The following is a 14,887-nucleotide window of genomic DNA, read 5'->3' as shown; positions in this document are numbered from 1 at the left end:
TATTAATTTCCATTTTATGTAATTTATTTATATGTCCCGGACCACGTGGTGCCCTCGAGGCCGAGTTGAGTTGGGCCGCAGATTCTAACTCCAAGTAAGAATTCATTATCCCTTTGATTTTAATAATTCCGCACTTTTAACATAAAATTCATCCCTCCTATATATTACTAGTGGGGATCAAGCCCCAAGGTTTATTGATTTAGCATGATCGATCCAGACCTCGGTTATTGCTCAGTGGTAAGGGTCTGGTGGTGGCAGCGCAAGGCGATTCTAGAGTTTTGCTAGAAGTCTGTTTTCACGTAATAAGGGGTGTAGAATCTTAAGCCGGTCAACGGTTTAAGACCACGTGGCGTGGGGTCGGCTCAAGTATAGCTCTGGGGTCCCTTGGTTTGAGTAAGAGAATAAAGATTACGGACGGGAGTGAAGGTAAGAAGATTAACATAAGAACGAAGCCCCACCCGTGTTACAATGGTGGCAGCGGTGGGATGAAGACAACGGTAACTGGTGGAGGTCGGTAGCGATCCTGACGTGCATGGGATCAGGTTACCGCCTCACCATAGCCCGTGCTACTTGGAACTTGTTCCGAGTTCCGAGTAGCTGAATCTATAACAACAACAACAGGGATCACGTGTTAGCCTTACCGGCGGACGTCAGACATGTTTACAGACCATATTTTATGCCTCAGAAACAGTGCCGACAGCTGTCTCCAAGGAGTAGTAGTGTGAGATAGTGGTAAACCAGCGGGTTTACTAGTATCTCTGTAACTGGGTCACCAAAACACGACAGAGGTACATAACCTCTCTTGAGGCCCGATCACAAGACCCCTTTTTGAACAGATTTTGATCCAAGGGTTGTCACTGGGTAGAAGACCACAAACCGCAAATTATTACATGATTGTTGGCACAGAATTCTAAAGACCGCGATTTCAGTGAGACCGATAAGCTGGCTGTTGGTGGGCTCAGCAGATTGTGGTGGGGGCAGGTGTACAGCAAGAACTCAAACATACGTTAATATTTTGGAGGGTCAATGATGAGTTGGAGCTGTCTGTGAAGGTACCTGGGTCTCCTTGGTAGTGTTGCAGGTGAGGAACATAACATTACCCTCTTCGTGAGTACCAGATTAGAAGCAATTTATTTTCTCGTGAAGTGTGGTGAAGCGAGGCTAGCTACAAGTCCCTCACAGTGCCCCCCTAAGGGTAAAGATATTACTCATACTTATTTCCTCCTCTTCAGTAATTGGGGACTGGAAGTTGCTAGTCTAATACATTCCTGAACACTTACCTCAACCCACAAGTGTTTTTACAGCAGTGGTTGAGCAAACTAATTGTCTCATCAATTGTAAATCAGAAGTATGCAAGGCAAGCAGATATCATAGATGTGATAACAGTAGAGACAAACAGCAGGACAACAGCAGACACAAGGCTCAGTCATTATTAAAGCAAGGGGAAAAAAAGTAAAAAAAAATCATGTCATACAATCTATGAATTTATTTTCTAAATATTACTAGTTTCCGCAAGCGGAATTACGAAAAATAAATATAAAGATTAAATGGAGAAAATATAAATATAAATATACACATTCGAAAATGTTGATAATGCAATCAAGGAGTAGGAGTTTGGTGAGGAAAATTTCTCATATCTCACAAGACAAAAGGAAAACTACAAGTGTTAATTTTCAGTAAATCACTTGGCAAGAGCTGTTAATACTGTCCTTCGACAGCATATAATGTAGACAGAAACCTGGGACGGTAGTGAGAGGCTACACAATATTGTGTAGCCTACACAATATTGTGTAGCCTCATATATAATCATATATTGTTATAGGATTGATGATGCAGAATGAAATGTAAGTAATAAGACGACGAGAAGCATTAGAATGAGATACGAGTATTTCCAAACTCATGCATAGAAAGTATCGTGGAGCGACAGTTCCGTGAGTAGCAGGGGGGCAGTTTACGGGGCAGCTTAAGCTCGACGTTCACAGATGACGGGTTTCACGTGGTGGCAGGCCACGTCGTGCCATTTGATGCCGTCCTGGTAGAAGTTGTTGAGGATGGCCAAGCAATTCTCTTGGCCGTTCTCACGGTTGTCGGGCTGAGGTCGGCCGAGTCTGCAAAATATACACTCCATCACTTCTGACATATCCTTTACGGGCTATCCATGCCCGTGCCACCTCTTGGGTGGCTTAATCTTTATCAATGAATCCTGACATACCAGTCTACACTTAATGAAGTGTATCTCGCCTATGTATACATACAATGTCAGTCAATAGCTGCCTAACAATTGTCCATTATAATCATATTGATGCAATGCAAGCACAGTAGATTGAATGTGTTTACTCGTATCATATTTGGTTATATCTGAGTGTCCTTTCTTCACCTTACTGTGTAAGTGTGTGTGTATGAGAGTATTTACTAGTTGTGCCTACAGGATCAAGCTTCCTCTTGGATCCCACTTCGCTAACCGTCAGGTGTTTAATGTTTAACTCCCTCCCTTTCGTCATCTATGATATCTACTACATATATATCTAACACACAAACACCCCTCCCCCAGGATGCAGCCCGCAGTAGCTGTCTAACTCCCTAGTTATCTACTGCTAGGTTAACAAAGACATCAGGTGAAAGAGACTGCTCATTCGTTTCTGCTTCGCCCGGGAATCGAGCTTGGGCCCTTAAGATTACAAACCCAGAGCGCTGTCTGCTCGGACCTGTGTACTTACCTAGTTACCTAGTTGTGCTTGCGAGGGTTGAGCTCTGGCTCTTTGGTCCCGTCTCTCAACTGTCAATCAACCGGTGTACAGGTCTATGAGCCTACTGGACTCTATCATATCTACACTTGAAACTGAGATGTGTATGAGTGTGTGTGTGTGTGTGTGTGTGTGTGTGTGTGTGTGTGTGTGTGTGTGTGTGTGTGTGTGTGTTTGTGTTTGAACACGCACGTGAGGGCATGGAACTTACCCTCCGGTGTGTGACCAGCCAACAACGCCGAAAGGTTCACCGTTGATCCATGCGAAGGTAGCGCCAGATCTCACCCCGCCGGTCCAGATGAACTGCAGCCGGTCTGCTCACACAAAAGAAAGTCATATTCGGGAAAACAATACAAGGAGACGAAAGTATAAATTAGAAATGTGTCGCAAAAAATAAAATACGTCTGGTATAATGAAGTCATATATAAATTCACAGCATTTCATCCCAACACATTTTTATTTAAGAATAATTGGTATTCGTACGTGGTCATTGGTTTTTAACCCTTCCGCTGCTAACCCATCAATTACGACGAGAGAGTGTCTTCAACCACGACAGTTTTTCGAGGCTATTCTTAGTTTATTCAATGATGTTACTGATAAATTGAATATTAGATACACGAAGGGTCATATATACCAATGATGTTACTGATAAATTGAATATTAGATACACGAAGGGCCTCTCTGAATGCAAATTTTCGAAAATCGTGCATGATACTGAGAAGGCCGCCAACAGTACGTTGTGTAGGGGAGACTGAGGCAGAGTGGTGATGCAATCAGACCAACCTGTCGTCTTTCAAAGAACGTCGCATTTCGATAGTATGTGTTACATAAAGTAAAAAAAAAAAAATTGTCGTACTAGAAAATGGAGGCTGCTGGCGAAAGTGACGTGCTGTCCCGGTTTGTGTTTGAGTCCTTTAGTAGGTCAGGAGAGGACACTTTATTTTGACCGTTTTCTTGACGTTGGGAAACCTTAGGAGGACGGGCTGATCAGACACCAGCATGCATCAACTTTTCTCCCATTTCAAAACAAAAAATAAGATTTTTTGTTTTTATTCTTCAGTAGAACGCAATCTCCATACTGAAACGCGAAATTCGAATTTTATGCGCCTTAAATTTTCATGTTAGCTTCCTGATTGGGGTTCAGTTCCTCAGCCCATTATGTGCCTCTGTAGCTTTTTCCACTATCACCCACAGGATAGATATGTGGCGGATAATAAATGAAATAAACTAACTTCTCCTCTAGTCTCGCCATAACGAACTCCCTCAAATCTCCCGCCAGTAACTCGTCTGCCCACATTGCGCGCCAGAATTCTCTAAAGCCATGAAGTCTATTATAGCCTAACAAGCTTTCTGGTCCTGACAATGGTATGGTTTGCGTGCTTATGGCCTATCAGCCTCGGAAGAGTTATTGAGGCCACCACAGCAGTTTACCAACAAGTTTACTGAAGTCCTGAACATACTCTTAGTGTGTATACACAGATAAATGAGGAACACTGCAATGCAGAAAAAACATATCACTCAAACTTTGGCAATTTGATCTGTTTGTTTAGTTTTCTTGCACAATTTCACTATTTTTCTATATAACTTTATGAGAATTTATATTATTAATTATTCGAATTATGTGCCTGGACTCTTGAGAGCAAATGTGCACTTCTCTGGTCATCATGGCCAAAATTTTCACAATGAATTCCAAAGAACGTATAATTTTCCAACTTTCCAGAAAAAATATATAAAAGCTGTGGCTTAACAAAACTGAGCAGCGTAAGGGTTAAGAACGGGTTAAATATAGATTCAATGTTCTGAGGTTAAAGTCATCGAGAAATAAAGCAATTGTAACTAACTTGAGCCAACAATGCCGTTGATGTAGTTGAGTTCATCTTCGGAGCTGATGCCCACCGGCTGCCACCCGCCGCCCAGACCTGTACACAAGCTGTGAGCCGCATTGGCAGGGTAATCTTTGCCTCCGTCGTGTTTCCAGGAGAAGTAATATTCACTCCCGCCGCGGGTGTCGTCAGCCTGTAATACCAGCATATATGAAAATCCGTAGGAGCCGTGGTGAGGGCTCGAACCTATGCGGTGGGTGTTCTCTCATGTACACACAAACGTAATTACGTTGGTGTGGTTACCCTTTGTGTACCATCATATATATTAGCATCACCTGTAAGCATTTCCTACAGAGAATGATTGGCACTTGGAATAATGTGTGTGTGTAAATCACATAGAAACTTACACGTGGTGAATAAAGTGATATTATGTAACCGTGAAAGGAAATTAAACAAGAAATTCATTAAGTACTTTCATGTTAATCAACATATCATCCTTCTGGTGATGTGTTGATTAACAAGAAAGTACTTAAGGAATTTCTACTTATTATTTACTTCATGGTTAAACATTGTCACATTAATAATGTGTATTTTATTACATATTAATTACCTTGATGTTACTTAGTTACATAATATAACACGAGCCTTCGGGGGCCGAATCACCAGCCTGATAGGACTGAGAAAGATGGCACAAAAGTTAACTATTGACTTTTATCATTAAATGCTGTAGTTTTGTATGTTGATACAAGCATCAAGTTGATTCAAATAATAATTAACTCACCTGAGCACCAAAGCCTTGACCGCCAAAGTTTTGACCACCGAAGCCTGAGAACCGATTTTGGAATTGACAGGCTGCCAGCCCGACCACAGCGAGAAACAACACGACCTTCATCTGGGAAATAAAATATAATTATGGTAATGCAGGCCTTAACAGCTCCAGTGGTTAAAACTTATCAATAACAACACCTTTTGGCAATCGGGCGGTGTCTGGCGATTATCATGCTAAGGGTTTCTCACGTGTAAAGTACATTTGACCAATCCAGGTGCAAATTCTGTGAGCAGGAACTGGGGCATGAGCTTGCACACTATATCACCGAATGCCCAGTTATCAGGCTATTCAGACCCGCTGGCATGAGGTACCTGAAGCTTTGCAATTACTTTATTCACTCTCGTGTTCTTGAGGATATCCTCATAGTGCACCGAAAATTTGCCAGTGCAGGCTACTGAACGTATAGCCCTGTATGGCTAACCATCCTGCGAGATGGGGACTTTTAGTATCACTGCTGCCTTATTCTAGTGTTCATGATGATATCTTCATAATGCACCAGAGTCTGCCAGTGCAGACTACTTATCACATGCCTCTGCATGACTAACCATCCTGTGTGATGGGGATTTTTAGCATCACGTAACTAGTTTTCTGACACTGTACTCCCCTTCATATAGTCTAGAGTAGCTGCATAAATGAAGATGTACCTAAATGTGTTAATAAAAAAAAAGTGACTAGGTCACAACTTGAGACCAGCTGTAGCTAGAGGTCGCTTTAGGCTATATAATAACACATACTCTCCATCGGAATGCAAACGATTTGGTCTTGGCTCGAGTCCTGACCAGGGAGGATTGACTAAGCGCCAATCATCAACTGTTCGCTTCTCTTCACCCAGCAGTAATTGTATACCTGGTTAGAGTCGACATGAGGATCGTGTTCAGAGTAAACTAGTGGGTAAGGTTTCCAATGTTAGAGGGGAAGTTCTGAGACTGCTAACAGGAGTCAGAAGTCGTCTGCTCCGGTACCCACATGTGGTGAAAACTAGGGAGTATGAGGGCGTGGGAATGATGAGCGTGGGTGTGATTGGGAGGGCGTGGGTGTGTTTGGGAGGGCGTGGGTGTGATTGGGAGAGCGTGGGTGTGATTGGGAGGGTGTGGGTGTGATTGGGAGAGCGTGGGTGTGATTGGGAGGGTGTGGGTGTGCTTGGCAGGGCGTGGGTGTAACAGGTCCCGTCCACCACCTACCTTGTGGGTGTAACAGGTCCCGTCCACCACCTACCTTGGCAGGAGTACAAGTGGTTGGCAGGACGCAGCTGCCGTCTATATTAACCTGTTGGCGATCCAGTGGGTCAAGGAAGGTGTGGGAATCCACCTTCCTCCTTAACAACACAACTATCGCCACTCAGATCGCCATTACCATCCAGGGATCAGCAATGTAACCACCATCACGATCCCTACAATCACCTTCTCACTCTCTCATTGTTTTCAGTTAATCTAAAAAAACATCATAAGCATCAAATAATCTACACTCATGATATTTGACTACTGAGGTCTGGCAACATTTTCAATTAACATTCTCGAGGAAGATGTTCTTGATTTGATTTCAAAGAATTACAGTGGTATATTCGTAATTTTCCCTCTCGTTAACAAGAATTTTCCACATGTGTATCACGGAATACAAAATTCTTATAATGACATTAGTCGGTATTTCACATCAGACATTTGACTTCCTATATTAATATATGATTGAAGTTCACTTCCTCTGTCTGTCTTTAATTCTGGTCATGCTTGCTCTCAATCTTGGAGGTGACTATATGTATATATATATATATATAGCGGCCTCCAATCTATGGATATGCATTGTGTGTGTATTCAATTATACATACACACAATATTTATGCACTATACATAGTGCATAAATATCCACTAGGAAAATGAAACGATAATTCCGAAGATTTTCGTGTTTCAACACATTATCAAGAAATACTGTATTCCTTGATAATGTGTTGAAAACGTTCAGAATTTTTGTTTCATTTTCCTAGTGGATATTTATGCATATATATATATATATATATATATATATATATATATATATATATATATATATATATATATATATATATATATATATATGTTGTACCTAGTAGCCAGAACGTCGTACTTGGCCTACTATGTAAGGCCCTATTTGCCTGATAACCCAAGTTTTCCTGAATTTACAATTTTTTCGGATTTTTTTTCTTATGAAATGGTAAATCTGTCCATTTCATAAGTAAATCTGTCCATATATATATATATATATATATATATATATATATATATATATATATATATATATATATATATATATATATATATATGTTGTACCTAGTAGCCAGAATGCACTTCTCGGCCTACTATGCAAGGACCGATTTGCCTAATAGGCCGAGTGATTTTCTTTATTTTCAATAAATTGTTTCCAATTAGTTTATTTGAATTATTTTTATTATAGTATATTAAGACCATAATTTATTGACTTAGTTGTGTTAGTTTAGGTTAAGTTAATTAAGATAGGTTAGGTTAGGTAGGGTTGGTTAGGTTCGGTCATATATCCTCGTTAGTTTTAACTCAAATTTAAACAAATTAACTTATACATAATGAAATGGACAGATTTACCATTTCATAAGAAAAAAATCCGAAAAAATTGTAAATTCAGGAAAACTTGGGTTATCAGGCAAATAGGGCCTTACATAGTAGGCCAAGTACGACGTTCTGGCTACTAGGTACAAATATATAATATATATATATATATATATATATATATATATATATATATATATATATATATATATATATATATATATATGATAAAAAGAATATACTAGTCACAAGTATTTCTAGTGAACCTCAGGTATATACTGACTACTAAAATATAGTGACCACAAGGACGTTGTGACCACTAGAATAGTGAGATCACCAGGGCATAGTGACCAAAAGGATATAATGACGAATGGGATATAGTGACCACCAGGATATAGGGACCAGTAGAACATGGTGTCCATTAGGACATAGTGACCACAAGGATATAGTGACCACCAGAACATAGTGACCACTAGGATATAGTGACCCCCTAGTGTATACTGACTATAAGAACATAGTTACCGCAAGTACATAGTGGCCATCAAGACGTATTGACCTCCAGGGCATAGTGGCTGCCAGGACATAGTGGACACAATGACATATTAATCACTAGAATATAATGACAATCATGACATAGTGAACACATGGATATAGTGACCTCGTGGACATAGTGACCACAAATACACGGTAACCACGAGGATATGGTGACCTCAAGGCGATAGTGACCATAGAACAAAGTAACCTCCAAAATTGAGTGCATGCATGACCAGAATCCCAGACAGACAGAGGAAGTGAATCTCTACCATATCTTAAAAACAGGAAGTCAAATATCTGAGGTGAAGTACTGATGAACAATGTCATTGTAAGTTGCATTATCCGTAATACCGCTTATATGGACACAATTCATGATCACGAGAGTAGAATGTAGATACTGTAACGCTTATAAAACAAAAGAGCAGCGTTTTCCTCTTGAATGTAAATAAACCCGGTGTTGCCGTTGTTCACAAGAGAGACATCATGATTGTGGATTATTTACAGCTTTTTATGCCCATTTAGATTAACTTTAAACACCGAGAGAGTGAGAAGGGGATTGTAGGGGTCGTGATGGTGGTTACATTGCTGATCCCTGGATGGTAATGGCGATCCGAGTGGCGATAGTTGTGTTGTTAAGGAGGAAGGTGGATTCCCACACCTTCCTTGACCCACTGGATCTCCATCAGGTTAATATAGACGGCAGCTGCGTCCTGCCAACCACTTGTACTTCTGCCAAGGTAGGTGGTTGACGGGACTTGTCACACCCACGCCCTCACCCTATAATCTCCACGCCCTCACCCTATAATCTCCACGCCCTCACCCTATAATCTCCATGCTCTCACCTCATAATCTCCACGCTCTCACCCTATAATCTCCACGCCCTCACCCTATAATCTCCACGCTCTCACCCCATAATCTCCACGCCCTCACCCCATAATCTCCACGCTCTCACCCTATAATCTCCACGCACTCACCCAATAATCTCCACGCCCTCACCCTATAATCTCCACGCCCTCACCCTATAATCTCCACGCCCTCACCCTATAATCTCCACGCCCTCACCCTATAATCTCCACGCCCTCACCCCATAATCTCCACGCCCTCACCCCATAATCTCCATGCCCTCACCCCATAATCTCCACGCCCTGTCACCCCCACGCCCTCCACTTACCACCTATTCCCTGAAGAAACAGTTGACTACAACTGCGCTCAGTTGTGAATCTTAGCCCCGCGGCCGGATAGTTAAACACATCCAATTCAAGTTCAAATACGTTTATTGAGACAAGGATAGAGTAGCTTAGGCTATTTCTACCCTCTTGACTCACCCAGTTCCTATATAACAACATACCAAAGTGGCTTGGTCACGTTATTGTGACTACTCGTCTGCAAGCCAGAATGTTGTCTGGCGAAGCCTCATTTCATTCACGTGTGGCATGTGCTTTTAAGAACCTCACGCTTGCCGTGTACCAGTGCTAGTGTGCATGAGGCTTCAGAGACAAGTCCCTGTTTCCTGCTGTTTGTTAAATCTATGTGAATAATTTTCTTGGATATAGCCACAAGGCAAGTTTCTTGGAAATTGCTGAATCGTATCAGGATGATTACCAAAAAATGATAATTTTCTTGGACATAGCCACAAGGCAAGTTTCTTGGAAATTGCTGAATCGTATCATGATGATTACCAAAAAATAATAAGTTACATCTTATTGTAACAGATAAAACTTTCATTTGCTTATAAAACTGATTTTTTTTTCATTTTATCCGTGAAAAAATGTGTAAAATAAAGAATGTGGCCCCGTTACCCCTGAGTTAAGGCAAGGATTACACACACTACTTCACAGATGAAGATCGTGTTGCTACTCACTCTGGTCGGGCTGGCGGCCTGTCAGTTCCAGTTCTTCGGGCGTCAACCTCAGTTCTCGGGCTTCAATGGGTTCCAAAGACCCCGAGCCTTTGGTGGCCAGCAATTTGGTCGTCAAGGCTTTGGTGCTCAGGTGAGCAAACCTTTGTTTATAACAACTTGTGTCAACAAATATCTAAAAGCTACAGCATTTGATGATCCAATCTTTTGTGTCACCTAAATCAGTTTTATCAGGCTCGAGATCCGCTCCAAGAAGTTCTTGTTATATGCTGTGAATAAGTAACATTAAAGTAATTAATATAACAAAATATACATTATTTAAAGTGCTAGTAAAAGTGTAAAAACTTGTAAAAAGTGTTCATAGGTGAGATTAAGGAACATGTTGGTATTATAGGCTGACGACACCCGTGGTGGGAGTCAGTACTATTTCTCCTGGAGACACGACAATGGAAGAAAGTACACAGCCGGACAGGCTCACGGCTTGTGTACAGGTCTGGGCGGCGGGTGGCAGCCTGTGGGCATCAGCTCCCCTGACGAGCTCCAGTACATCAACAGCATTGTTGGCTCAAGTTAGTTACATTTCCTTTATTTGTATATGGCCTCAACCTTATTCGACTTAATCTGCATTTTTATTCGTTCTTAACCCTTAGGCTGCTCATACGTTTCTAGCGATCTACGTTTTGGGGAAAATTAACAAAATAATTGTCATGAATTGATTGAGAAAATTATGGAAGTTCAGGAACATTAATGAAAGTGTTTAAGGTGTCATTCATTGGCCGCGGTGAACTGAGAAGTTAATATTTACCTTCAAGGATCACAGAAATATTATTTTGAATAATTATCGATAGTAAAACTATTTCCTTATAAAGTTGTATAGAAAAAAATATTGAGATTACGCAGAAAAATGCGTAAACAGTTCTAGATGCCGAAATTTGGTTGTGGGTGAGAGAAGTGATTAAGTGTCCCATTGTCGAGAGCAGGAAGACTGTTGGGTTTAATAAGGTACTTGGAGGCCAACAACTTACATTCCTCAGTTTCTTAACTCCCAGGATCATATTTTGTGTACTGTTAGGTGAACAGAGGCACCAGGTACAAGGAAACAACCAAACGCTTCGTCCTGCCTGACAGTCGAACCCGGGACCATTAGGTTGCGAGCCGACTGCACTGATCACTATAGATCACCTCTTAGCTTATCGAAGAAATAATAATTAAAAACGTAATTATTTATCATATGTTACATAAAAAGTCGACCACAAGGAAAATAAGGTCATAATTCCTAATGACCGAACTTTGGGTGTTGGCAAGATGATAGAAAATCATGTGGATGTTATGTTGGATTGGAAAGCAAAATGGATTTGTCCTGGGGTGTGGGAAGATGAGAAAATTTGATGTTGCATCTATACTCAAGACATCATGCACCCTCCCTCATATTCTCCTCCACAGACAACTTTCTGTTAGCACTCTGTATCGTCCGCCATTGGCATGACCAATAATCAAATAATTACACAGTCGGAGGAAATTTGACGAGGAAGCTGACACGATCTAGTCACAGATGTGTGCAACCCGTCCTCTTAAAAATAACGTCACTTTCCGCCCGTATGCGCGCTATGGCCAAATTTGGACGTAATTTGAAATGAAATCGACTCACAAAAGTGACGTTCTGTTCCGTTTTCTATTTGAGTTGTCCGGCGTACGCGCAGAGGTTATAAGAGGACACTTTAAATTAACGTTTTTCTTAACGTTTTGAAACTTTATGAGAATTTCCTGCCCACCTAACCTATCAGAGGACCCTTAACTTACTGTTGTTGAAAAAAAAAAATCCCAAATTTATTTTAATTTTTTTTTCATTTTCAAATTACGTCCAAATTCGGCCATACGGGCAAACGGCCAAAAGCGACGTTCTTTTTAAGAGGACAGGTTGCCTGAGTTGAAACATTTCATCTCCTTATGGCCACTTTAAGACCTCTGTCGACCCGAGGCCACAACCGTACCTCAGATGACTTGTATATCCCCGAGGGCCACTAACACTAGTGCCCTCGACAAGGACAGGAACCCGGCGGCTTGTCAAAGGTCCCCCCATTTGCCCTGATGATAAACTAACCTACCTAACCCAGATGATATCTACTTAATCCTGATAGGAACGCGCCCACAGATACCAGTCGCACCATAAACTTAATATATTTTTCACGTTCAAAGGCGAAAGTTGCAGCGAAAGGGTTAAGAGCACATATATTAATAAGTTTTTAAAAGTAGTATAATGAAAGTAATTATGCTTAAGGACTCATCAAAGAATTCCGTTGGGTTGAAATAATGTGTGAAGATAACATACAACTCTGTTATACTGTACTTATTTTCCCTTAGTCCTACGTGGTTCCAGTTTCTTTTTGTTTCTTGACATTTTTTCTGTCACAAATCTGTCATTGTGTTGTGTGAACAGACCGGCTGCAATATATCTGGACCGGCGGGGTGAGAGCCGGCGCCGGCTTCAGATGGCTCAACGGAGAACCTTTTAACGTTAATGGCTGGTCACACACCGGAGGGTATGTTGAATATACGCACTTGCGTATTCACACTCAATCAAATTTGTTTACACTCATCAAGACACACCTTAACAGACTCAAGCAAGGACACGCAGATATAATCAAGCACCTGGGAAATTAACCTTCCATTTGCTATATTGCACAGAAATGTTTATAATTGAAATTATACAGATACAGCTCTTGGCTTTGTTACAAATATACACAAGTGAGATACACTGCAATGAGTGTTGATTGGTATGTCAGGAGTGATGGAGTGTCTTTATATATTGCAGACTCCGTCGACCTCAGCCCGACAACCGTGAGAACGGCCAAGAGAACTGCCTGGCCGTCCTTAACAACTTCTACCAGGATGGCATCAAATGGCACGACGTGGCCTGCCACCACGTGAAACCCGTCATCTGTGAACGTAGAGGTTAAACTGCCCCAGTTAACTGCCTCCTTGCTACTCACGGGACTGTCGCTCCACGATACTTTCCATGCATAGAACATAATACTCATATCTCATTCTATTGCTTCTCATGGTCGTATTACTTTGCATTCTGTATCATCAAGCCTATAATTGGCTCGTTAAGCAGCCTCTCAGGTTTCAGTCTTCAGTATATGCTGTTAAAGAACGATAGTACCAGCTCTCTGCTGTTGCCAAATGATGTACTGAAAGTTAAATTGACATTCAATTAACTCACAAAATCTCTTGGACATGCAACACTTAAGTTAATATATATATTTATATTTTCTACATGTAATCTTGTATATTTATTATTCGTAAAGCCGCTTGCAGAAACTAACTCGTTACCATTTACAAGATAAATATATAGATTGAAATGACCAAGTGTATGATTTTCCCGTTTTTTGTGTTGATTTTATATTTGCTTCCAGTCGTCTCTATTGTTTTTTTTAATATTGTGTATTTCCGCATGCCTTGTATTCTTGCCTCTGACAGTTGATGAGATCATGTTAGTGTACATAGTGTACGGTGTACGTAGTGTACGGTGTACGTAGTGTACGGTGTACGTAGTGTACATAGTGTACGTACATTATCTGTGTTGACCAGACCACACACTAGAAGGTGAAGGGACGACGACGTTTCGGTCCGTCCTGGACCATTCTCAAGTCGATTGTGAAACATTCACTTCATTATCTGTAGTGTACATAGGGTACGGTGTACGAGCACTATGGTACGTGTACATAGGGTACGGCTCGTACTGCACCTGTAGGTCGAGGAAGGTGTCTGGGGGATCAATTATGATAGCCACATTCAAAGAAATTATCTAAGCAATACGTTCCACTGTGAGAGTATCCTATTTCGATTGTTTACTGTCCTTCGGTGAAGATTGTCTGAGTGAAGAAGATGCGAGGCACCCTCGATAAACTAGGTATCATGAATCGAAGTAAAATATTTTGTATGCCCTGGTAATGTCTCCTCCAATACATTCTCTGTAAGCAATGCTCGAAGACAGGAGAATAGAAGTGTAAGCAATGCAGGCAGTGAAGTGCTACCTGCTGTACCTTACGAATACTAATAGAAGTAGAATCCCTTCTTGACCAGACCACACACTAGAAAGTGAAGAGACGACGATGTTTCGGTCCGTCCTGGACCGAAACATCGAGTCGATTGTGTCATTATCAACATTTTTCAGTCACGTTATTTTGACTTCATCTGCATAGGATCCCTTGATTGTTTCAAGCGTAGGTTAGACATACATGAATGAGATTGGGTGGATATAAATAGGAGTTGCCACGTATGGGCCAATGGACCTTCTGCAGTTACCTGCATTCTTATATTCTTATGAATAGCTGCTCCATAAGCTGAAAATGGCAGTGTTCTTTAATCCCGGTGAATGTTTCAGTGTAATGTTTATATTATTTATATAATATTTTCAGTGTAATATTTAAACTAGATGCTTAAATATTTATATATTTCACGATCTCATTATGTTTACTTTCCTGGCTATCAAAGGAAACATTTCCCACAGATGAAAACATTATTCAGAGTTAGATTTTTAAAAC

The 14,887-nt window shown here is 40.9% G+C and overlaps 2 protein-coding genes across 2 annotated transcripts; one reads left to right on the top strand and one right to left on the bottom strand.

Moving 5' to 3' along the window:
- Positions 1–1,471: 1,471 nt before the first annotated feature.
- LOC123770860 (uncharacterized) lies at positions 1,472–6,757 on the bottom strand. Its single transcript, XM_045763038.2, has 5 exons — positions 6,612–6,757; positions 5,349–5,459; positions 4,586–4,760; positions 2,956–3,058; positions 1,472–2,108 (listed from the first exon to the last, which is right to left on the bottom strand). The coding sequence occupies exons 2-5, from the start codon at positions 5,457–5,459 to the stop codon at positions 1,964–1,966; spliced, it is 534 nt and encodes a 177-aa protein (XP_045618994.2). The 5' UTR covers positions 6,612–6,757; the 3' UTR covers positions 1,472–1,963.
- A 2,193-nt stretch (positions 6,758–8,950) lies between these two features.
- Positions 8,951–13,705, top strand: LOC138353082 (uncharacterized). The gene is made up of 5 exons (XM_069305734.1): positions 8,951–9,219; positions 10,321–10,473; positions 10,735–10,909; positions 12,778–12,880; positions 13,153–13,705. Exons 1-5 carry the CDS (start codon positions 9,079–9,081, stop codon positions 13,295–13,297), a joined length of 717 nt encoding a protein of 238 aa, XP_069161835.1. The 5' UTR covers positions 8,951–9,078; the 3' UTR covers positions 13,298–13,705.
- The last annotated feature ends 1,182 nt before the right edge of the window (positions 13,706–14,887 follow it).

Source organism: Procambarus clarkii, chromosome 56 (genome assembly GCF_040958095.1).
Source record: "Procambarus clarkii isolate CNS0578487 chromosome 56, FALCON_Pclarkii_2.0, whole genome shotgun sequence".
Lineage (NCBI taxonomy): Eukaryota > Metazoa > Arthropoda > Malacostraca > Decapoda > Cambaridae > Procambarus > Procambarus clarkii.
The sequence above is the reverse complement of the archived record's forward strand: the minus strand, read 5'-3'. Positions and strand labels throughout refer to the sequence as shown.

Excerpts from the sequence above, each read along its gene's own strand:
- LOC123770860 (XM_045763038.2), bottom strand. The coding sequence starts at position 5,459 with ATGAAGGTCGTGTTGTTTCTCGCTGTGGTCGGGCTGGCAGCCTGTCAA. Across the intron at positions 4,761-5,348 it reads GTCAAGGCTTTGGTGCTCAG|GCTGACGACACCCGCGGCGG; the intron begins GTGAGTTAATTA and ends CTGGTATTACAG. Across the intron at positions 3,059-4,585 it reads CAACGGCATTGTTGGCTCAA|ACCGGCTGCAGTTCATCTGG; the intron begins GTTAGTTACAAT and ends TTGTGTGAGCAG.
- LOC138353082 (XM_069305734.1), top strand. The coding sequence starts at position 9,079 with ATGGTAATGGCGATCCGAGTGGCGATAGTTGTGTTGTTAAGGAGGAAG. Across the intron at positions 10,474-10,734 it reads GTCAAGGCTTTGGTGCTCAG|GCTGACGACACCCGTGGTGG; the intron begins GTGAGCAAACCT and ends TTGGTATTATAG. Across the intron at positions 10,910-12,777 it reads CAACAGCATTGTTGGCTCAA|ACCGGCTGCAATATATCTGG; the intron begins GTTAGTTACATT and ends TTGTGTGAACAG.